The sequence below is a fragment of the Drosophila gunungcola genome, unplaced genomic scaffold, assembly GCF_025200985.1.
Source record: "Drosophila gunungcola strain Sukarami unplaced genomic scaffold, Dgunungcola_SK_2 000001F, whole genome shotgun sequence".
Taxonomy (NCBI): Eukaryota; Metazoa; Arthropoda; class Insecta; order Diptera; family Drosophilidae; genus Drosophila; species Drosophila gunungcola.
Genome location: NW_026453197.1, coordinates 19,479,551 through 19,504,883, shown reverse-complemented (window position 1 = coordinate 19,504,883; position 25,333 = coordinate 19,479,551). Strand labels below are relative to the sequence as shown.

Genomic DNA, 25,333 nt, shown 5'->3' with positions numbered 1-25,333 from the left:
ACTGCTTGGCAATATTTACCACCAGCCCTGATTGTTGCCAACGAAACTTGTTTGGTATTATTTAGCCTGCTTGGTATTATATTAACCAGCCCTCGCTCGTTGCCAACGACTTTTCCGTTAGAGTTCAAAAATAAACACAATTCAAAAGTTTGAATGAAAAATGGCGCCAAAAAAGGGGAAAAAGGGCGCGGCAGTTAAACCGGAAGAGGACCTGGGCAACCATCCACAGCCGCCGAATGTCTTCCTGTACATCCAACTTGCCAGGATCAGCAATCTGCCGCAAACGCGGCATCCACTCGAGATTCACATCAGTCAAGGAGACAGTTTGATCGTCAAATGCGATGAGCACTACAACACGGATGGAATTATAGTGCAGGGCGAGTTCTACGGCAAGCCCACATTCACGTTGATCTTCCAGCAGGACAATGTGGACAGGATCAATCATGCGGCGGACAATCCCCTCCTGATTCAATTTTATATGAGGGTGTTTCCCGGTACGGGTGACTTTTTGTTGGACGAAACAGAGGACGAAATGTTGGAGGAGGAGGATGCAGACAATCTGGACTCCGTGGACTCCGATTTCGTTTCTTCTGCGATAGAAACAACGGAGACAATGAAGCTGCAACTTCTATGTGTGGGCTATCTGGACGTGATCAAGTTGTTTGGCCATCGACGCAGCATGATCAGTGAGCAACTCTTTCTTTATCCCATGCCGGATGTGTCCAATGAACTGAGATGCACCGTTCACACGGAGTGGCATCTCTATACCCTACTGCCCATTGCCAAAATGTTGACCTTCACCAACATGACCTTCGTGACCTTTGAGAGCATCTACAATTTGAAAGAGGATTATATTCTGGATCTGGAATCCTTAAGGGTTCGCCTGAGTTTTCGTTCCCGACTGCCCAGTGAACGCAATGACTACACATTCATTCCGCTCTGTGAATTCGGGAATTTGGAGCGAAAGGTGATCGGCACGCAGGATAATCACCATGTCTTCGAGTCCTTCCGGCAGCGAGTGTGTCCTTGGAACGTGACCGGCTTGAAGTCCGCCATGGAGGTGGAAATGCATCGCATCTTCTCGGAACTGTTCTACTCCGAGGGCCTCACCGTGGACTTTGAGGAAATCGAGCAGGTGGTGGACGAGGCACTCGTCTGCAACTCCTTCCACCGCTTCATCCTCACACAGAAGATGGCCGACATCCTGTCGCTTGCCATCACCTGTCAGCAATATGTCCTGGCAGTGGAGGTGTTCCAAAGTCTGCATGGCACCGCCAAGCCACAGAAAGTTTTCCAGGGCGTTCTGGATCCCTCTATAATGGCCTTTCCGGGCGGTGAGTTTAGATAATTGATCAGATTGAACAAGCCAATAAGATGTTGAATACAATAAATGCCAGAGGAATGAGACTTCAAATAGTTATAAAAAAGGGAAACATAGATATCCAAAAATATTGTCTATAAGGCAATTATTATATTAAAGATTATATTAAGATATAAATCTATATGATATAAAAATATTTATGTGTATAAGTAGGGGGTATCTTTTAGTTGGCAACCTTGAATTTTATTTATTTCATACTCAATTTAAATATTTGTATATTTGACTTTCATTTTTTAATGCATTGAAAACAAATATAATTGGCATTAATACAAATATTTTAATATTTCATTTATTATTATTATTTTAAAAAATTTTGTATACAATAGTCAGATATTTATTTTTACTATTTCAGTTTTTTAACAGTTTATAAGTGGTTAGGAATTCTATATATTTCTGTGGCACATTCGATATTCATGATATTATGAGTAGCTGGTATCTTCAAAGGCAGTAGTCTTGATAAAGTATTTACTCTACCATTAAATCCATTTCAAACAGTGCAAAACATGAGGTTCGCTGTCCAGCTGGACTACCTGGGAAAGCTAAAGGCCAAAAAGCAGATAAGCGAGGGCAGCGTGAAGAGTTTGGAACGCCAAAGAGTGCTGCCCACGTTCGCCATTATCAAATTGTGCCTTTTAGCGCCGATTGGGGAGATCTACAAGGAACTTAAAGTGTTCCGCGATAGCTTCATTCGCCAGAATCGCCTGCTCTTCTGCGATGCTCCCTACAATGCCCATAAAGCGCTGACACTTTCTGAAATCCAAATGGAATCCTACGCCCGCTTCGACAAATTCATCCGGGATTGCATAGCTTTCATTATCGACAAGAAGGTGATGAAGGTCGAGGATAAAAAGCAACACTTTTGCTGTGCCGTTCAAAACTTGACCAATATCCTGATGAAATTGGTGGGCAGTGTCTACAATACGAGGACTCCCACTTCGACAAATGTGGAATTTGCGGTAAGTGGATTATAATATATAAATTATATATTATAAATAAAAATATATTCCTTTAGAATCTCTGCAGTACGGCCTACAACGATTTAGAACCTCGTATCCATTCCATTGTGGAGAAAATTGAGAACGAAGGCTTTGAAAATTATTCAGTCAATAAGCATATTCAAATAGAGCGAATCATCGACTACTTGAACACCATCAAGTTACTAAGTTTAGTGAATGATGACAGCCTGGGCAATCTTTTGCTTGAGAAGGTCAGTTTTTGATTCACAACAGTCTGATTCATTGAACACTTTTGATTACTTTTTGTGACCAGCCAGACTATTACTAACTTTTTTATAAAAAAAACTAAGCTGCAGGCTTTTAGTTTAATTGGAAAGTTAGTTTTTTCTTTGAAAGTAAGTTTTACGTATTTATCTATTTTGATTTCAAGATTCAACATGTAATTTCTATAACAGTCATTCAGCTAAATTTAAAGACTGAATCATGCCAATTTATAGGCTGTTGTTTTTTATTCACTTTTTTATTAGCAAACATAAGTTAAGTAATCGATTAAATTCAAGTCATATAAAAATTTAATTTGTAATACATTTCCGTTGGAATATTTGTTTATAATATAAACGGAAGTGAATATGGCTTCATATAAACCTGTAAGTGAATCACATAAGCTGTACGCTAATTTGATTAGATTTTGTACCTTCCCGGTAATGATAAACTGATAAAGTTATGAATGAACGAATTCGGAAGTAAACAATTAATCATTATGACTGTTGAGGGTGTGTTATCTAAATGTTCGTTTATTAAATTAGACATCGACAATTGAACATAACTGGTTTGGAAAAGGCCGCTTCGAAAAATTTTAAAAGCTAATTGTTGACCTATTTTAAAATCTATTATAATTTTAAATTATTTTCATATACAGGCTACCACCGAGTTTCCTTCGGACGAACGCTTTTGGTTCTACATGCTTATCGCGAACATGGAGCGTGGAGAACTGGACAAAGCTAAGCTCTACTTTAATAAGAATCACCTGGCGGATGCCCATGAATATTTTGCGTAAGCACCAGCCTATTAATTATCCCAAATAAATTTTAAATATAATCAAATTACTAAAAATGGTAATTTAAAAAGAAAACACACTAAAATATAAACAATACTAAAGTTAATATATTTAAATTTAAGATCATAATAAAAATCATCAAAATATTAAGGCATTTTGTTAATACTGTACAATTTGCCTATCAGTAAGAATAAATAAATAAATTCATATTTATGCATATAATATAATTTTCTTGCCTGTTGTTAATGTTCTTTAAAAATAAGTTTAGTGAGTAGCATAATTACTTCTAAGTCATAATTGTCATACTATGAAAAATTTAAGCATTTTAATAAATAAATAAATACAAAGAACTGATATCGAAGGGCATTCACAGGGGCTGGATTAAATTGTACATCAACTATGTGGACACTCGCGATAATCCGGAAACATCAGCTGATTGCACGGAGTGTCTGTTGAAGAGCATTACCAGCTATGCTGAGAAGAATCCTCGACAGCAGGATGCCTGGATCCTGCTATACTGTTATTACAAACGATTTAAGTACGAACCGGGATGTGCTTTCGCCCGCTGGCGATTCGAGGATCAGCATTCCACCAGCAAGGTCAGCAAGTCCGAGGCTCCTCACAGCCTTTGGGGTCTCTTCCTATCCCTGAACATCACATTTCCATCCAGTCGAGGAAGCCTCATCTACGACGTCTTCAAGATCTTTGTGCGCCTGGGACTCTACGAATTTGCTCAGGTTGTTTTTGCCACCGTGGAGCATCTGGTTAGGGATGCGGATCGATATATGATCAACACTCAGTTGGCTCTGATGCTCAACCAACTGGATGAGGACTTTGTGCCACAGAGCTTTGAATTTGGAGAAGAAGAGGGAGCTGATCAATTGGTATGATTTTCCTGAATATCGTGACACCCTACAATCAGAAAAAAATACTTTGATTTACAAAAATTCATACTTTAAGGACCTTAAGGTTAAGACATGGCCTTTAAAACGAGCCAACATTTTTTCACTGGTAAAAATCGCAGTAAATCCAAAATTCTTTACTCATTGCGATTTTTGTTTTCTTATAAATTCATGTTTAATATTTTTAAAACTCCTTTTAAATATTTTTGAAATAGATTTCAAAGCTTACACTTAAGTATGTATAATGCTTCACTTTTAGTTTAATCCTTTAAATACGATTTTTTTAAATATTTATGAACTTGATTTTCTGAGCGTAGTAAAAACATAACTTTTTAAGGCCGCCATGAATGCTCAGGTCAATGGAAATGTGGAGTATTACCGAGGAAATCTGGAAGAAGCGGCTCTCTACTACGAATGCTGTTTGACCCTGCCACCTCCAGAGGTCAATGAACGTGACTACTTCGAGTTGAGCAGATTGCGCCTCGGATATATATCCTATGAACTGGGCGACTACCATAAATGCATCGAAGCCCTGAACTTTACGTTCGCCGGAGAGTTGCTGACCGTCGTGGCAGACTATATGATAGGAAAAGCTTATTACAAATTGGATCACTTGGAGATGGCCCTCCAGTGCTTTGCCAAATCCACCCGGATTGATACACATGTGCCCAACGTTTGGGGATTCCTGGCATTGATCAACCTGCGACTGGGCGACAACTATAAGGCCATCGAGTGCTGGAAGTACGCCAAAATAGTAAGTCCACATACTACATAATAGAATAATAGAAAAGTTATGCTTAAGAGTGATAAATAAATAAATTTATCTATAAGTGCATATATTTAAAAGTATTTATTAAATGCAAATTAATATTGAATAACAATACAAATTACTTGCTAATTTCTTATCATTTCAATGATTTGGTTATACGAAACAATACATTTTCAATTATTTAAGGTAAACAAAAAATTGATATAAAAAAGCCTTTAATTATGGGATATAATCTTTTTCAACTTTGTTGTTAAATAGTTATACTTCAAAAAATGCCCAATAAAAAATATAGTAAAATTTCAAATTTAGCTAAAATTGTAGGGGTTTGACAATAAAGAACCACCAGCATGTTTCATTTTTAATACTACTATATAATAATATTCCCTTTTTAGGAGCCCAACCGTTCGATTGAAGACCTTATGATCTACGAGGAACTGGATGCCTTTGACTACGATGCCGTTGACTTGTATATCGATGCACCTGGTCAGTTGACCGAGGACATTTTGGAGGAAACGCTGTCAGGCGGGTAGAGATTGTATATATATTGTGTGTGTGTGTGTGTGTGTGTTTCGAAAACCCATAAAGTCCAAAGCAGCCAGAATGCTCTGCTCTGTTCATAGTGGCTTCATCAAAATGAAAGTGGAACGGTGTGGGGTTTTGTGGTTTGGCTTTATTACTCAGTTTCTTTTTTTTGTCGCTACGAGGCTCATTTGTTGCTGTTTAGCTGGCGTGACTTGTTGACACAAGGTAATGAGACAGGGGCACCAGCAATTTGCTTACATAAGACCAGTCCGCCCAATACACAACCACACACACTGCAGTCGCCAAGTCCTGGCTTTTTATAGAACACATCCGAGGATGCTTAAAAAACGGCGCTGCAGTCGGCATCCAAACATGGCCCATGCAGGTGGCATCTGCTCATCGGCTGTCCTGGAGGAGAAGCCAACGGCCTGTGTGGCCAGCAGCACGGCTCTGGCCATCAGGAACTCCACCATAATTGCCCATCGACTGTCCATTTATCTGCCCCAACTGCTGCTGCCCTCCAGGGATCCCCAGAAGGTACGTTTTGCACACCCTCCATTGATGTCTGTTAAAGAAAGGAATTAGTAGAAATAAATATTTGAACTTAATGTTCAAAATTGCATACATAACATTTAAATTAAATGTGTTTATATCATAATCATATATCATATATATTTTATATTTAAATTAAATGTTGTTTGTATCATAACAATAAATACAATGCATAATACTTAATATGAAAGTTCTTAAATTAATAGAAAAAAAATATGTTCTATTCGTTTTAAATTTAAAATTTTTTAAATTAAACACAAATTTTCAGAAACTTACTGTTTTAGACTGCTGACTCATAACTTTTTTTGTTAATCCGCTAAAAAAAGAGTTTTTACAAATTTTTTTTCAGCTAAAATTCTATTTTCGAGATTGTTGTAGGCCATTTTTTTGGAAGTATTTTTTTTGAATTTTTCTTTTACGATGTCTTGGGTAGCATACAATCCCAAAAAGAAATTTCCTTATTTAAACTAACTAAAAGCCTCAGTGCATGAAAATTGAAGCAACATTGTTTAAATTGGGTATTAAATACTATAATACATTTTTAACAGTGTAGACATTACTACTATTGTAGACTTAAACTAAGCCAAACTCAATTTAATTATCTAATTTAATCAAAGGTTGACACCTTCTTATGTTTTTCCTTAAATAATATATTTGGCTTTCCCAGCTCATTACCGAAATTAACTGCCATGTGGCCCAATTCCGGGAGATGCTCATATTCATAGGACAGGCCAGGGATTCTCCAGAGCTGCGCGAGAAGATCAGAAAGTTGAGAAGGAACTGTGTGGATGCCTGCAAGCACACCTCCCATTTGATCACTCCACAGCCACGACATTGTTTGGGCAGTCCCAGCGAAAGGATGCACTTGACACTGCTTTTTCATCTTACCCAGCAATTTCAGCATGAACTGATCAAGAGTCATCGTTTGATCCAACTGGTGCCCCTCGATATGACTGACTACTATGGTTGGCAAGGGGAATAATAAAATAAGTTCATATTTTAATGGTTTATGTTGCTATTTAGCTCCTTCACGAACTGCTCCCTCGAATCTCGGCAACGTCATTAGTCAATTCCTGTTGTGCAAGCAAATAAATCCCGATTTCCAGCAGGAGGAGCTGTGCAGCATTGCCAAGGACTCGGATGAGCTGACGGAGCTTTTAGAGGAGCTTCAGGCCCACATGCCCTTGACAGAGGCTTCTCCCGACACTGAACTGGATCCGGCACAGAAATGTAAGTAATTCTAAAATTGTTTATTAAGTATTCTTATATTTGATTGATATTTTTAGCTGAAAGTAGTCTTGTGTCACTCAATACTCCAGTTTGGTATGCCCGCCAGCGGAGGAGAAGTTGCAAAACTCGGAGTCGCAATCTCTGTTGTTGTTTGGCCAAAAATCGTACCAAAACTTATTGAAGGAAGTTTATTTGGAACAGAAATTAGAATTCACTATTAAAAGGAACTTAGTAAATTATAGTATTTAATAATCAATTTTAGGTATGGTTTTTGGTATTGTAAAAAGTTTATCGCCAAAAGCAAATTACAAGCAAATTAACTTTAAATACAAGAAAAGCCTTGCATTTTAAAATATGTTCAGCAAAAATAGGAAGTAGAACACTGTCAAAGATACAACCCAATAATCAGATAGAAAAGTAGTGATTTAAAATCCATAAACCAGTTATTAAGTGTGTAATAACTGCAATGCTCGATGATAAGGGAACAGCTTTCAGCAAGCCGATAAAATGTATTCCCAGAAATGATAATAGCAGGTAATGCCGGCAATGTGGGGTACATCAAAGAGGCTTCCCGGGCAATAACCGTAATGAAAGCGATTAAACGAAATAAAAACCAGAAATACAAATCGAGAGTTGGTGTCTTCTCGTTTCGAGGAAACCCGCAAAGAAAATGATGAAATCTGAAATCCGAAATCTGTGCCCCTTACGCGAACAAAGGGTGATAAATTCACCAGAAAGCAGGTGAAATCCCGCTTACGACGACTAAAAAAGATGTCACATTAATTGGCGAGAATCCCAGAAGCCTACACATTATTTACCCATCATTTAGCGCGGCAGGTGATGTCGGCTTTGCCCACCTGGTAGTCATAAATGCTGATTAGATTCAGGCTTACAGGTTAAGCGAGGCTGATAATACGCCTTGACAACAGAGAATCTCACAATCTGGCATTAATTAGAATACATTTGTTTTGATTTTTGCATAGTTTAAGTTTTAATTTTAAAAATATGCCATTGTCTTTTTACAAAACATATCTCTACATTAAAAATATATATATATTTAGATTTATGTATATTGTATGCAGTTTTATATGGTATATAATATATATTTATATATATAGGTGTATATATTAGGTATAAACTTCTACTTGTCATATGGATTTTCACAGAAAATCTTCAACTTTTTGAGTAATGCTTTTTAATTGTTTCCTTGTGCGTGTGTTCTTACATCTTTAATTTTGCAACGACGCGCTTTCGCTTTCCCCTTTTGAAGAGACTGTATTGACTGTTTCAATCCAAACCGATAGTTACTTTGTTGAGCATTTATGCAATATGGAAGATTCTTTGTTGCGCCATCCGTATGCACCATCAAAGTTAACTTTGATCTGTGCTCGTGGATCTCCTCGCTTCGAACAAGCTTTGACACAAGGCAAAAAGCAACAACAACTAACTAACTAAATTGTTAACAACAATCTCTACACGATTACACGGGTGGTTTTGTGTGTGTGTGTGTGTGTTAGACGTTAGCTACATTTTGCTACATCATTATAAATTCACTATTTTTGTTCACGATTCTTTCTGGCTAATATCACCTTTATCACTGCAATGCCTAAACTCGGCTTAAGTCTAAGCAGAAAGAAGTCTTTTCCTTGATAGAATAGGTCAGGTGAGTGTGTGTGTGTGCAAACAAATATGGTGCCGTTTAAAAAGTAGACAAAAGGAACTAACTTAACTGCTAAACAATTTGCATTTCTCACACAACGAACAAACGAACGAAAAAGAAAATTGTGCAAAAATAAAAAATATAAAGAGATACAAACGCTGCACAACACAATAAAAACTAACAACTAAAAAGCTTAGCAATTAGGCCCTAAATTACGGGTGACAGACTGTGTGTTTTTCGTGTGGAGGTGGAGCTGTTCTCCAGCTGTTTGCTATCTGCTATCCGGATGAATGGTTTTGGTGGAGGTGGAGGTGTGGCCGATGTGGAGGCGTGTGTGTGTGTTTTTGCAGTCTGGCTGTCGGAAAGGAACTCTAGTGGCGACCGCTTTTGCTCGCCGTCGATGTGGACAGCTGTTCCAGGCGGGAGCACAGCTCCTGGGCCAAACGCAGTTGATTCGCAGCGGCGGCGGCACACGAGGTGGCAGCTCCAGCTCCAACGGGCAACTGGACTCCGGCCACCGCTTCCGGATAGCTGATGCACACGCCCACCCAGCGAGCTTGACTGCAGGCATGCGACTGTAAGGAAAGAAAAGGAAATTGTTTAGTTTATGTAAGCAAAAATAAATAAATTCAGTTGAATTTGTATAACTCAAACACTGGATATTTTATTTATTTATTTATATAAAGCTAGCTAAAGGTTAACAACAAAAAGGTAACTAGTAATTGAAAGCATGAGCAAAAAGGAAAACAATCTTATTAAAATTAAACAAAAATAAAACAATTTCAAATTTTATGGAAAACGAAATAAAATGTTTTTTGTTTTATTTTCATTTGAAATATTTCATTTAAACCAAAATATTGGTCAAATTTTTATTATATATATTTCATTAAAATAAATTTAAGAAAACCATTTTATATTTTATTGAGTTTCTTGAAACAATTTAATGATTTTGGTTATGTTTTCATTGGATATATTTCATTTAACTTAAGGCGTAGTGTTATTATATTCTCTTAAAAAACATTTGTTTAAATAATCCACCAAAAGTTCTCTGTTCTCAATGTTAGGTACCAGCTTTCATTGCATATTTGTATTTGTATTGACTTATCAACAAAATGTTGAGGTGTCAACCGTAGATGTTATGTATATTAAATTTTTTGTCCATTATTCAAAGCAGTTATGTATATTAACTTTTTGTCAATTATTCAAATCTGTTATGTATATTAACTTTTGTCAATTATTATCGATTTCATTTTTTTGTACTCGCAAGAAATTAGTATATCTATCAAAATGGCACTAATAGAAACGACTTGGCAAAGCAAACAATTAATTTGAGATAAAGAAATTTCAATAATGACGATTGATAAATCGAGGAAATCTAGGCTTTAGTTTGAGTTATGGAAAGTTCGACAAGGGAAGACATATAAATTAATTCAAGTTACCAACAATTTGACAAGACAAGATATAGGCATTTAACTTATGACTAGAGATTAATTCAGGAAATCCAGGCTTTAGTTTCAGTTATGTTGACATTCACTTAGAGACTTGAACTCACCATGGCAAAGTCACGTTTCCATTGGACACCGCACTGGCCATCGCAGAGGGGGCAAGGACGCTCCAGGCTGTAGCCACCGCATTCGCTGCAGTCGAGGGACACGTGGTCATCCGTCCAGGAGACGCCGCAGGTGAAGCAGGAGCCCATGTGCTGGCGCAGCTCCTCTATGGTCAGCACATTGTCCATGCTGATCTCCAGGGGACTTCCCACCAGATCTGGCAGCGAGGCGGACAGACCCAGATTATGATGCCTGCAAGAGATTAAGGCCGGAGCGGGGAATTCTTGATTAGTAATCATAGTAATGGCTGGCGTCGGGCAACCGTGACCTTGCCAAGTGGGTGGCGGTGGCGTTGGCGATGGCGGCATGCGCTGGCGTGATTATGATAATGAACTGCGTGCCGGTATGGGATCTTGGGAGCTGGGGGGGGGAGGGATGAAGATCGGGACGAGGGCAATCACTAGCGACTACGACGACGACGACTCTACGGCGAGACTTTCGCCCGATCATGTGAGCGATGGCGACGGGGCTGGCTTTTGTGCTTTGTGCGGCCCCAAAAAGCGAAATGATAATGATACGAACGCGACTATATGTGTATAATATATGGCTGGTTGTATACAAACACAGGCGCATGGCCCCCTTCATTAATGGGCCAAAGTCGTGGCCAAATTGCAGCTGCGTTTCTGTATTGTATTGTATTGTATTGTATTGTATCGAATGGAAATGGTGTTGGAATTGGAATTGCGGCTGTGTACTCTGCACCCTAGCCGCTAGCCATGATAAGATTGCTAAACTCATGAATGAGCCACCGAATTCATGCGTTTACCCCCTCGAAATTAACCCTGACATTTGTTTACAGCGAATTTTAGCAAATGCGAAACGGAAACGAAACGAATCACTACTTCCAGCTAAAATGATTCATGAGTGCGCGAGATGTATATAGATATGGGCATCTAAATTTGAAAATTCAATATACTTACGACAAGGGACTGCAGATGTCGGCGATTTGGGGACCGTGAACACTAGCGATCGACATATTGGCTGTTGATGGCACTGCAAAGCGTAGGAAAATGGTATACAATTAAGTTTAAAATTTAACAAAAAAAAAATGTAACAAGGTAACAACAGAAACAGAGGGTTCAATGCTTCGCCGGCGAAGGTAAACGAGCTTGTTGTACAGGTGCGTGACTCAAATGTCAGAGCTTGACTGTACTGGTACTAAAACGGAAGATCAATTCAAATGTGGTCAAATATATAGATTGATGCTTGTATATTTCATTTTCCAGCCAGCAAACTCGGACGACATTCTTGGCTAAAATCAACAACTATTCGTGTTGGGGTTGGGAAACTGAAGGTGGAGCGTGCGGTCCACGAACCGCTGAAATCCGGTTGAAAGCACCATAAACACACTGCGAGGCCGCCGATCACTCTGATCAAAATGCGTCATCTCTGTGTGTTGTGTTGTAGTTTCAATTGTTTAGGCGACGGACAATTAAAAAACTTTAATGTGCGAATTATTTGGAATTGGAAGCGGAACGTTAATTGCTTGTGTCTCCAAGCGGGGAATACTGCCTATAATGCATATACTATACTATATTTATACGACCTGTGTCTACATTGTCGCCACGATTTTGGCAAAGTTGCCAAAAAAAGAAAAATCTTTGTTGGCAAGGCGGGCACATGACTGCTGGCCTGGCCTGGCATCATAATAAATAAATAAATAAATGTTCTGCGTTGTTATGCGGCCAGTCTTCGGACGTTCTATGTTTAGCTGGCTCCTATCGAGAAAGTATAATCATTGAGACGTGCCCAAAATAAACACATAAAAACATGCAGTATAGTCTGGGATGTGGTTTGCAGCTCAGCTAGGCTGCCCCTGCAATTCGGTTTGAATGCCGACTACTTTACTGAGGGGGCAATTTTCAGCAACGGCAACGGCGCAAATACGAAATTGCTGTAAATTATCCGAGCGAGCATATTGTGTGCCTCACACACAACTAGTTGCATTTAATTTGATTTTATTTATTTATAGAAGGGCACACACACTCCCAGCCGCACAAAAACGAGGCGCTTCATTTTTTTGTTCAGTTATTTTAGGCACGGAAATACTTACATTTGTTGTGTTATTTACGGCAAAACAGTTGTTGTCTTTTTTTTTTATTTTTTCAGCGCTATTAATAAATCCAAATTGGGATTACTGCCTGTTGTTTTATTTGATTTGTTGCTGTTGCTGCAGTTGGTAATTGTAGTTGGCCTTGCGTAAGCCAGAAAATCAAATTACTTTTGTTTTAAATTGCCTGGATATTAGCATTAACCGTTGGCAATTGTTTTGTTATTTTTTGCAACTTTTCACACGCGATGCGAGACAGTTAGCTCATGAAAATGCAATTTGCAGCAATAATAAAGTTTATATCTCTTGAATGCAATTGTTTTGACAGCGACTACAGCGCACTTTTATAGTTGGACTTGGGAAGCGAAACTGAACTGAGTTGCTGGGGATCAAAATGGATTTTCACCAGATACGAATAGTTTTCTCCAGAGCCGAAAGACCAAAAGTGGGCTAGCACGTCGAACCGCGAAACTCAAATGAACGGCGCTCGCTGAAATCGCCCCGCTTTTATAGGCGATCGAAGCAGCGAGAGAGGGAGAGTTTTGCGAGTGGGAGAGCGAGCGAGTGATATTGCTCGCATCGGATGACAAAGCAAAGCTAACGAACTGCAAAAAAAAAAAAACAGAAAGAAAAAAACAAAACAGAACGATGTCGAGTGGCGTGCAAAACTCGTAATAAACATTAACGGGGGGTAAATCACAAGCAAAATGCCAAAACAAAGTCAGATGCTAACAAAAATTAGCGGTAGTTGGCAACAGGAGCGGTTCTCTTGGTGAACCAAAGAGAACGAGAGATAAGAAAACAAAACAGTAGGGGAAGTAGCGAGTGTCTCGACTATGGGATACCCGGCACTCGTTTTCTGATTACGAAATTTAAAGTCTATCTTCTGGCGCTCTTTAGCAAATGCAAATATAAATTATGATAGCTTTCTTTAGGTTTGTGATACAAAATAAGAAATCTATTTTTACAAATGTTACAGCTTAATAAAATATGTAACTCCTTACAAAATTAAGTTAAATTGTAAACGCATTGAATATTTCTTCTTACTGTTATTTAAAGCAAGCAATTTCAATCCAAAATCTCAAGCTCTTAAAGATATTGTCATCTTTGCATACAAGATTGTGAATCTACTCTATTTCATAATTGTTACAAGGTTTTCTCGAATACAATATACATCTACTACTCTACAACTAAGGGGTGTCAATCCAGATAACGAGTAAAAGAGAGAGAACGAGCACATTTAACGGTCAAGCGCAGCGGGCGGGCACCCCTACATTACCTCTTATACCTCCTCCATACGCCCCATCTGCCGGGCAGTACGTATACGACACATTGACCGGACGGACACTATAGTACATCGACTAGGTGTAATCGCCTGCCGGTTATTGACGCATGTCCAAGAAGACCGCAAAACAACATGCCCCCTGGCAACCGTCAGAAGAATCGACGTTCGACGGCATTTCATTTGAATAACAAATCATTTCACGCTACGACAGGTAGAGCGCCAGGCAAGGACAGGGACGGTTACGGGTTCGAATTCGGGTTCGGGTTTGGGTTCTTAGGTCCGTGTCCGTGAAAACAGCGGCAGCAGGTGGAAGATCATAGTGAATGGACAGGCGACAGAGAGAGGTATTTGGAAGATATGATCCTCGGAAAGTGTGCAGGTAAAAAGCATCCCTAATAACTAGATCCTCAAATGAGCCAACGGAAATTTCCATCAGGAGGTGTTTTTCTGCTAATTACAATGGTCTTAATCTGTAAAATAACATGTTATTTCTAAAAAATATTCAATGTATTAATAACTGACACAACAATATTTACAAATTGATCGATTTCAATGGTTTTAAATGATCATAATAACTTGTAAGTGAAAATTTTATAAGTGTGCTTGCAAAAATAGATATTTAATCATATCAAGATGACAATATCATGCTGAAAGACTTATTTTTTCTCCTCGAATATTTCCCCACCATAAATATACACACACACCATTTTTCGCTTATCAATGTAGAAGTAATCTTATCAGCAAACTTTTTTTTTTGTTTTAGCAATGCGCGTGCCTCTGCCACAAAATGTAAAAAAGTGTAATGGTGAAACCCATAAAATAAAATATAATAAGAAGGCGAGGTGACTCCCGGGGGGCTATCATTCTGCCGGAATGGAAATTTTAGCTAACGTTAGCATGTTAATAGGTAAAATAATGGTTGCCAAAGTGCAGCTAGACCCAGCTTAACAACTTATGCATATGAGCTGAGATCCAAGGCGTGCGCGCTTTGCTTTTAAAGGCGTTTCAAATTACGCCAACCCAAACGAAAAGGGAGCTCCCCGAGCAAAGTTAAAGCCCAAAATTCAAAACCAAAATCAGAGACGAACCAAAGCCAAAGCCAAAGCCAAATCCAAGCGACGACCCTCGCCAAATTAATGCAATTCAGCGTCAGAGGCGACGGTCAACTGACAAGTCATACACAAGCACACATAAACTTGGGAACATCGTACTATACATAGTATAAACAATTAATGTTTATTTAGAAAGCAAGAACGAAACCCTCGCAATCCGGGCACGCTTTTCACTGGCATTCAACTTTTGTCGAGGCGCAGTTTCTTACTTCTGTGCACGGAAAAAAACAGAACCCGATATATACTGGATAAATTTATACGAATTTGTACTTGGAAAATCTATAACTGTATTAGGTTCTCGTCAATAAACCTAGAAGATCAATACCAAACTATACTAAAAACAAATCATATAATTTTAAGAAAACTTATTCTTTCTTATTAATATTGTATTTTAAGGATTGGTTCTTAAAATCGAAATGTTAACATAGAATTATATACGTACTGTATAAATCAATATTAATTTATAATAAGCAATTCACGAACTGTATTTGGTTCTACCCAAAAAAATCTTTTAATAATTAGCTATATGATTGCTTTTAATGGTTTTAGTGCGCAGAAAAATTTTCGAATTACAATAAGCGATGCGTAAAAAATACATTAAACTGATGACTGCCATAATTTGGGGTATTATACTGTATAATATTGGGTAATTGCATAATGACCACGATCGTTTTGCGGCACTTTAGTTTTCAGTGTGGAGATGAAATCGGGGGACCATTGTCATCGCAGAAGGTCGCACGGCAATTGCCTGAGAAGCTCACACAAAAGAGACAGTACCACCTCACCTCAGCGGAAATTGCGTCAGACAACGTGAGGATATTAGTCCGAAATAACAATATTTAAACAATATTTTGCAAACCTTTTAAAAACGTATTAAGTGCCCACGCCGTCGTGTGTTTATTTTTATACTCTTCCTCGAAAGCCAATCCAATTGCAAATTGGTTTATATCGATTTCGCTCTATAAATATCCAGTCTTTTGTCCCGAAAACGTAATTTTTCAGAAGCCTGTACGATCGAATATATATAAACAAATGTATTTCACAAGCGGATGATCTGGAGTAACAGTTTTCTATCTTATCGCTTGATTTATACACCGACAAAAGGTACAATCAACAATATCAATAGATTGAATATCGTAAATATACGTTTATTGAGGGCTGTTATTCTAGTATTTATTATTTGACATTTTTAAATAGATTTTTTTTACGCACTGCTATTGGCGAAAAGCCCTTTGCAATATATTTAAACCTGATTGTTATTTTCCCAAGTGTGCATAGAGTTCCCCTGGAATTCCTATCTATGAAATTCATCATTTGTTTGTTATTCATAATTAAATTTTTAAATTAGCACTTGTGGCGAGTTTTTTGAATTGATTTAATAGACATAAATAAACAGCCTGACTTAATTGCACACTTAACTATCGTTTAAAATAGCTTAAGGTTTGATCTATGACTCTTTTCATTAGTTTTAGATTATCTTGGGCAAGACTTTGAAAACTGATTTTACTTGATTTTTTCTTTAAATCTATATTTAAAGATTTATTTGATAGTTTTAAAATTAATAAAATAAAATAAAAAGTTTATTAAGAGAGAGGGAATAAAAATGTTTTACTCTCTTTAAAATTCTTATAAAAAAATAAAAACAAATAAGAAAATTTAAAATTCAGTAATAAAAAGATCGCTCAAAAAGCCATTATCAAATAAATCTATCAAAAATATTAAATGTATATCTTGGTTAAGAGTGTTAGTAACAAATTATAGTTTTCGATGCTTGTTAAAATAAGTAAGTAATTACAATTCAATTTGACTACCGCTACAAATATAAGCATAAGCTTGGGATATTAATTAAAATAAAATAAACAAAAATGTTTTGAAAAAGGCATTTTTTTTCCAGAGTTAAACTAAAAGAGTAGCTAGTTCACTTCGCCTGCTGTTATCAATACAGCTCAAAAGACATTATTTACGCAGCCTGAACTGAGTGTACTGCAGTTTCACATATGCCATAACTATAGTTTTGTGTTTGCCAAGACAGTTACCCCCCTCAATGGAAATATGCATAACCACAGTGCTCAAGTGCTGCTTGAAGACATGCGCTTCCTCTTTTGGATTATTTGGCCTGGCCGCCAGTCTCTAGCTTCAGTTTGAGCTCTGTTTTTTGAACAGTTTTGTTTTGCAGCTACGCAAACAAAGCTGCTCCTGAAAGTGGCTGTTAATTATTGTTATTATGGGTGTGTAAACATACAGCACAAATGCAAAAACAAAGGCGACCACGGCTTGACGTCAATTGCAAAAGGGGGAAATCAGGAACCAACCAAACCCAGCCCCAAAAAAAGATAACAGAAGAAGCGCGGCTTTGTTTTGTTTTTGATAAATATATATTTATATATTTTGAATATCGAACTTGTGGGCGGCTGATTCATTAGAGTTATGGGGAACGACTCTATGACTCTGGTTTTTTGGCCAGTCAGCAGCGCCACACGTTTCTCATCAAATTGATCTTCGGTTCAGAGCATTGCTTCCATCATCACATGTGGATGCTAATGAGTTCGCTCGAATGCGAATGCGACAAACCAGTACCCGTTCCATGGGATTCCCTCTCGAGCTTCGCCGTTCAAGTGTAAACAAAAACCGAAATCGGAATTCCAACCTATGAAAAGCGTTTACTTAATTAATGGGGGAAAAGTACCCACACAGAAATATCGGGGTAAACTGCCAAAACGGGGCGTGACTTTGTCTGGGCATAATCCAACGAAAGTGGCTATATGGCTTCTCCACTATGTATATAATCACAGGCCAGATAAGTGCACTTAGCATTCGAGACTCTATCAACTCAACACTCGATCGGAAAGATTCGCCAGACGAAACTGTTGACAAGGGCAATTAGAATGGCGACGAACGACCCTGACCTTTGACCCCCTTTGGGGAATACTTATTTCCATGGGTTGTTGTGTAAGCCATCCCACGTAATTTTTTTTAGCATACCGTGACTGATAAACAGATCATTCCTAAATGAGCAATACGAAAATCTCCTATAAATAGGTCTATGACATGTTATCTCACGGCGTCGTTACAATATTTATATTTACGAATGTATATATATACAGCTCTCAGCGTTCTATATAGCTGATGACTGATATTGGTTGCGAAGTCAATGCGAGACCCTGTCCATGACTGAAAAAACCCCCAAGAAGGTGGGTCTCATTGAGCTCTGGTTTGTTGTACGTGACCCTGGCCCTGGAAATGTGTAATTCGCCCACAGAAATGGAGCTGCATTCCTCAATGAATGAGTTATTGCCTGACTACTTAAATGAGTGTACTACATTTTTGCATTTATCAAACCACATATTTACTTCGAATTTCTCAAATATAACTAATATTTAAAGTGAGGGTTTTAACTTTATTTGGATTTATGCTAATAAATAATTTATTATGTTTATAATTAGGACATTAGCTTGCTCTACAATATTATCTATATTGAGAAAACCTATTTCATAATTAATGTATAACATTTTTTATACTATAAAAACATATATAAACAATTTCTTATATTTATAGAGAGTGCATGAGCTTGATCTACAATTTTTTTCCATATCAAAAAAAACCTATTTCTTAATTAAGTTTAATGTTAAACATTTTCTATATTATAAAAACCTATTTATGCTTACAAAAACATATAAATACTGATATTTATAGGGACGGCATCAGCTTGATCTACAATATTATCTATATTGGGAAAACCAATTTGCTATAAATATCTTTAAAAATAGAACGTGTTCTATTCAGGTTTAATGACGCCTCTTTTAATATTTATAGATCTCGTTTCATTATGTCTGAACCGTCTCACTATTATATACACATTTCGTACGTAAGCTTCACTAAACTGGATTGCAATGATGGGTGATAAAATCGCTTACCTGATTAGATCAAAAGGACTATACGTAAGAATAATAGGGTAGGTTCTAGGAACGATGTATTACAAAGATAGTATTTTTCCTTGAACTATTTCGATAAGAAATCTTTTATCTTTCAATCCTTATGTAACATTACACCTAAAATGTTGTGTTAATTAAGCTAATTAATACCTATAGCAAGCAATATCAGTAAAGACTCATTAAACTTAATATGGTTTATCGACTCTATTGTTTTAAAATACAATAACTGGAATCCCCGGAAATTCGCAGAAGTTATATTCCGACGAAGTAGTTATTAACTTATTAGGTAGAAACAAAACATTTAAGATTCTTTCATTAGCCTGCAAAAACTAGGAATAAATAGCAGTTTTTTTCCTTTTAATATAAACTTATAAAGTTCAGTAGTATTGTTTAGTTTAAAAAGTTTATATTTCCCTGTAATAAACACTTTCCTAAGCTTTTTTAATTCGAAACGCCAAGTCATGCAACGTCCCACTGAATAAATACAAAACCACAGATCACATAATGTAACATATATTTTAATGGCAGGCAAAACTACTGGGAAACTATATGAAACTAATTAAAAATCGTTGTTTATATTAGGCTTGCCTAGGCCATATACCATATAACATTTCTTCCTAAAACCACGATATCTAATTTGTGATAATTTGTGATAATTTCAGACTGAGTTGAGTTAGTGGGAAGCCAAATGGAACAGCCTAGAAACATGTTTTTGTTTTTCCAATTTGTTTTCTGGACCTGGGATCATTATAAAAACAATGCCCGGAACTTTCCCCAATGGGATTGTATTGCACAAACAAAACCCGGCACATTGAACACTAGTTCAAGGTACTATTTGCAACGCAAAATCGTGGTTTTGCAAAAATCCCAACCGCAGGGGCAAAGTGCGCAATCCGCAATCGAAAAACTAGAACACAACTGAGTAAAATATATTATAGGGAAAAGGTCTGCGGTTTCGTTTGGCGTGCGACAATTAACACTTGTGGAAGTCTGGAGAACACCTAATTAGCAATTTGCATAATGCAACACGTTGTTAATTACTCGTGACACGGCAGATTTCCACAGGGGACTATCAAACTGAAAGATTCCCCTCACAGATTGGGTTCAGTTCAATCTGGTTTCGCTTTAAATTTGCTCAATGAATTTATGAACTTCGAATCTTAGACTTTTGCGCCATGGACAATATTTAATTAATTTTTAGCATCCACATGGCTAGCAAACAAACGGGTTTCGTTAATAGACAAAGGTTCTACATTTGCTCATTTAATAATGAACTTGGAATTCAACTAAGGAAGAGTTCAGTTTGATCTGGTTTGGGGTGTTTAATTTTCTCAGGCAAGTCATTTCGAAATGCGAGCACTAATAAATGAAGTGACAATAAAGAAACTTGTTTGATAATGTGAAATGTTAGCTACATTATATGTTTATATGTGGCTCAGCACTTCCAGGTATTTTAGTTTAATTAAGTTTTCTATTTAATAAACTCATTATCAGCTCAAAGGTTTCCCCTTAAATGGGGTTTTAATTAATTATATATGTACCTATACCTATTCTCGCAATTCTGCAGAACATGAGATTAGTATTTTTCTAAAGAAGACTGTTGCTGACTCCAGACTCTTATCTTTGGGCCTTAAAATGTTTTATGTAATTTCGGTTGAATAAAGTAAATGTTTATTATGGGATTTAGCAATAAATTTGCTTATTGATTTTTGAGTTACAAAATAGCTTTCAGAAAAGTGCGATTTTTTATGTAATTTTCAAATAAAAGTTTATTATTTGATTTGGGAACAAATTGGCTTGTTTATCTTTGAGTTACAAAATAGCCAATGCACAATAAGGACAAAGGTTTATTTTCGTAGTAAAGATCGCAAGAGTTAGGGTTTTAGCCCCTAGATTACTATCTTTATGACGACTACTACCGTTTGTGATGCAAATCGGCGGGAATTTTACTACAATTCGAGGGGGTATATTTAGTCAATAAAGTGGCGCGAGCGACTAACTGACGTCGCCAGATCTGTCAACGTCGTCATCAGCATCGTTGACTGAATACTATATGGCTATATTCGCTATACGGCTATATGGTACTTCTCAGTTAGATTTGCGTCGCACGGAACATTTGCCCAGTGTAAACATATACACAACCGGTACCGGTTTGAACCGATTACGACTGCCGTAGTGGCCGGCAAGGCAAGGGTTCTTTCTACATACTATATACTATATGTGCTCGCTTGTGTGTGCTAAAATTGTAAATTAATAAATAAGAACGAAGCCAGCCAGCCAGCACAATGAATGAATGAACGGGCGGAATTCGAATTGAAATCAATCCTAGACACACGGACATACGGACATACGGACACACCCAACGATCAAACGGACGGGCCTCTCCAAGTTGAGTGGTTTATAACTTTACAGAACACAAAAATATATGTAACTATAGATTAGTATTCTGTTGCCATCTGGGTTTTATTTTATTTCACCTTATCACTTCGTTCTAAATTCTATTTAGATGCTATATAATACATGTTAAACTCCTTGAGAAGCGGCCTGAATGAGTTATTAAAAACACTATGCTTATAAGTGAATTGTGTGACCAACTTTGGTGATGTTGTCTGTTGCTTTGTAATACTACATTCAATAAATCATTAATTATGAAGGTTCTATATAAATTCCATATAAATAAATATAAACGCAGGATAAACATAATCTAAGTTCAATTAAACACAGTCATTATTCTTCTGTTCCTTGAATTAATAACACAGTTCTATGACACACTCTTGTTTTTAAGAAGTTATTAAACCAGAACCCGTATCAAAACGAACAAAGTTTAATAGAAATCATTTAAATTCCAAGTGTATGCTCATCACAGCACAATCATTACTCATGGTTCTTAGAAGTAATACAATTGGTGATCATTTCTCCCTGTGTTTGGATTATAAACGGGGAAACGGCAGGCAGTCAGCCTCGAACCGGTTGCGTCCCAAGCGAATCGGTTGAGGACCATCTGGAGCCGCCTTTAACTGGTGGTTCCAGCTCCAGACCACAAAGCCCGGCGCCAGATCCCGCTCAGAAGTCAAAGCTGGCAGATCGGATTGCATTTGGGCACTTTCCATCACGACAAGGCATAATACTATACCTGTGCCGACCAGCACACTTCCACACTCCAATGTTTTTCAGTTTCCGAGGGAGAGATTGGAGAACCTCGTCTCCGGCTGCTGCGCAATTTCAAGCGAGACTTATCGCTCAAATAGTCGACAAATTGAAACAAAACCGTGAACGGACTGCGCGTGGCGTTTCGTTCTATAATGAGCATGGGAACATAAAAACACAGACTGACAAACGGACAGACAGACAGACAGAGACATTGCGAAATCGAAAACCGTTTTATTTTTAAACAAAAATTGCCATAACGTTTTAATAAGCATTTTATGCAAACAAAACGCTTATGCAAGCGCACATGCCAGCGAGCTGCCAATGTGTATTCTACTACAAACGCTTCCCACCGCTCCAAAAAAATTATAATTAATTTTGTATAAGGAATAGCCGGGTCTAGACATCGGACATCGGATGACTCAAGCCGATTCAACACGAGATAAGCACAAGAGCGATCAGTTAAGATAATAAAATTCCATGACATCTATCATGATAAGTTCTATACCGCAATGTTTGCTGAGGAGAAAGATCAAATCTAATATGAGTGAGTCACGAAGATAAAGCTAACTATATGGTCCTATAAATAGCTCGGATAAATCGCTTTCAACTAGCTTGATTGACTGCAAATTCTCTGATTCATTTAAAACGCTTACAACATCAAAACGTGAACTGAAACTGTGTAACTTTGGCAGACGACAAAGCTGATTGCAAATAGTCTGATGCAATATGCTAATCATTGGCAAATATGCGAGCTAAGCTTGATAGTTTGTAACAGGCAAATGTACGAATGCTGCCTTAACTTTCTCTTCCCTGAAACTGAAAATATTGTCGCTTAAATATGTATCGCATATACAATTTGGATTAGAGAAGTTAGAGCCAAGAAACAAGACTTATTAAAGGGATTAACTTCTAAAGAAAGATAACTTTTTTATAGTAAAATTCTATGAATGTAGTTAAACAATAGTCATAACTTGGAGACATCAAAATCAAACAAAGTAGTTCCTTTTCTTCAACACAATCGGCAAGAGCCAAGAAACTAAACTTAACTACTGAAGAAAGTAACCCTCTTAATAGTAAAATACCATTAAAGAATGTAGTTAAAAAACAGTCATGAATTAAAGACATAAAATCCCATCAAACTACTTCCACCAGTTACTCAAAAAGTTTTCCTTTCCATAACTGGCCCACTTAAGACCGGAAAAGGGACATAATTTCCACATTCATGGTTGGTTCACACGCAATATTCATGGAAGGTTGGGGGTCATGAAACCACCTCTATAAGCACTATTCCGTAGAAGCCTTTAACGAGCGACACGTGCCGTAATTGCATGCAAAAAAAAAACAGCTCACGCTAGCCATAATCCGCCAATTTGTTATTGTTGACCAAAAATTGAGAAAAATTCCACTCACATTGTTGGGCCATCGGACATATTTGCACACTCTTTTGGCACCCATTTCTCAGCCGGTTAGCCGGTGAAGGAGAAGAAGAAGCTTGATTCGATCCGGAGTCACATGACAAACGCGTGAATTGGCCCGCTGAATTCTGGGTCTGGGTGGCAAGCGAAACGTGTGAATAGGCGAGTCGCACGACTAGCTTGTACGGCTAATCAGTTTGCAGATAAACGGACGGGCAAAGCAATTGCTCACTGTTTCAAAAGGTTATTGATATGGTTACCCCAATTTTTCCTGGGATATACATTCTAAAAACAGCATAGAATTCGCCTAATTTTAAGTGGAACTCCTTTGGGAAGACAGAGTGTTTCTATTTCTGTGTTGTATAATTGATGGCCCTTGTTTATATATATATATGGCCCTTATCAACTGGACACTCGACGATAAAGCCGAAGTATTGGCATTAATAAAAGTGTATGGCAGTTTCCGCTCGTTTAGACACGAAAATACGGGAAAAACCGCTGGGCGATAAGCCACTGCAGCTGGTACAAAGGTGCAAAACATTTTCCGCCTCTTGAATGAAGGAATTCTCCGGGGCTAATCGTAAAGAAATCATAGATTACTCCTCATGTCTAGACTATTAATATATATAATCGGTGGGGCTAATTATATGCCTTTTTAGTAGTCACCTATGAAGTTCAGCTTGTCTGCCGCTAGATTACAAAAGTCGGGATCATCGACATCGAAGATAATGCCATCCTCCCACTCGGTGACAATTTGAGATGATGTTCCAATGGAAATCCCCGAAACGGATACGGAAGTTGTTGTGCGTTGTTGTTGATGTTGTTGTTGCATCAATGAGTTGTTGTTGTTGCTGCTGCTGCTGGCGGAGATGTGATTGTTGTTGCTGCCCGTTTTCATCTGTTTTTGAGGGAAAAAAATATTGTTGGTAATTAAAAAAAATTTTTTTTGTTAGGCAAAAGATGCTCCAAGGTAATTGCTGCCGTTGCCATTTTATTATATATATTTCACCATGAAAATTTACAAAATATTCTTTAAATGTCACACTTTAGTATACCCATTGGTATTTAAGAATATATTTCAACTGTTTCGTCAAAAAAAAACCACAAACAAATTTTTTTAACACGAATTCACCCTACTCCCCCTCCCCTTTTCAAGAAGGTTTGGAAAATACAAGCATACGTGCTGCTATGCAAATAGCCAACTACACACGTGGCTCAAAGTGCAAACTTATGATGATTAACCAGGTTAATTGGATAAACCCCATAAAGTGGGGGATTCTCAAAGGGGGGAGGGGGAAATGAGGATTCCAGCTGTTGCACACTCACACACTAACACACCTAAATTTCCTGCAACACCTCATATATGCCACATGCAAATCAATAGACGCAAGATGCATTTTATTTGGGTGAAGGCTATATATACAATATGCATTTGTACATATGAGTGTGGCAATTGCATTCGCTTAATGTTGTTACTTTTGTTATTGCTTTTGCATTTGCAAATTTTGTTTGGCCCCCAAAGTGCATGCGTGTGTTTGTGCATCGAAAAGACCTCACATCGGCGTTACCTGTATTATCACAATAGTTTTACTCACTTTTAAATAATCCACCCACACCTCAGTTAACCAGCATAAACGTAAATTGCCAAATTAAAGCACAATTCTTCTCCAAGTGGCTCTTGTACGAAAAAAACAAATAGCTCGGTCTTCTTCTTGCTCACCAAAGGGTGGCAGCTTCGGGTCAGTGCTGC

General features: G+C 37.6%; 3 protein-coding genes across 4 annotated transcripts; 2 read left to right on the top strand and 1 right to left on the bottom strand.

Moving 5' to 3' along the window:
• Window positions 1–113: 113 nt before the first annotated feature.
• Window positions 114–5,658, top strand: LOC128263307 (uncharacterized). The gene is made up of 7 exons (XM_052998287.1): window positions 114–1,334; window positions 1,877–2,337; window positions 2,394–2,588; window positions 3,257–3,390; window positions 3,768–4,278; window positions 4,634–5,050; window positions 5,458–5,658. The coding sequence occupies exons 1-7, from the start codon at window positions 161–163 to the stop codon at window positions 5,593–5,595; spliced, it is 3,030 nt and encodes a 1,009-aa protein (XP_052854247.1). The 5' UTR covers window positions 114–160; the 3' UTR covers window positions 5,596–5,658.
• Window positions 5,659–5,815: 157 nt separating this feature from the next.
• Window positions 5,816–8,308, top strand: LOC128263309 (uncharacterized). Its single transcript, XM_052998289.1, has 4 exons — window positions 5,816–6,124; window positions 6,807–7,104; window positions 7,163–7,369; window positions 7,426–8,308. Exons 1-4 carry the CDS (start codon window positions 5,816–5,818, stop codon window positions 7,548–7,550), a joined length of 939 nt encoding a protein of 312 aa, XP_052854249.1. The 3' UTR covers window positions 7,551–8,308.
• Window positions 8,309–8,331: 23 nt separating this feature from the next.
• Window positions 8,332–25,316, bottom strand: LOC128263310 (protein pinocchio). 2 transcript variants are annotated; one of them, XM_052998290.1, is made up of 5 exons: window positions 25,179–25,316; window positions 24,250–24,481; window positions 11,560–11,632; window positions 10,582–10,831; window positions 8,332–9,604 (listed from the first exon to the last, which is right to left on the bottom strand). In XM_052998290.1, the coding sequence occupies exons 2-5, from the start codon at window positions 24,479–24,481 to the stop codon at window positions 9,401–9,403; spliced, it is 759 nt and encodes a 252-aa protein (XP_052854250.1). In that variant the 5' UTR covers window positions 25,179–25,316; the 3' UTR covers window positions 8,332–9,400. The 2 variants fall into 2 exon arrangements, with proteins under 2 accessions (XP_052854250.1, XP_052854251.1); XM_052998291.1 differs by lacking the exons at window positions 24,250–24,481; window positions 25,179–25,316 and adding an exon at window positions 12,693–13,187.
• Window positions 25,317–25,333: the final 17 nt, after the last annotated feature.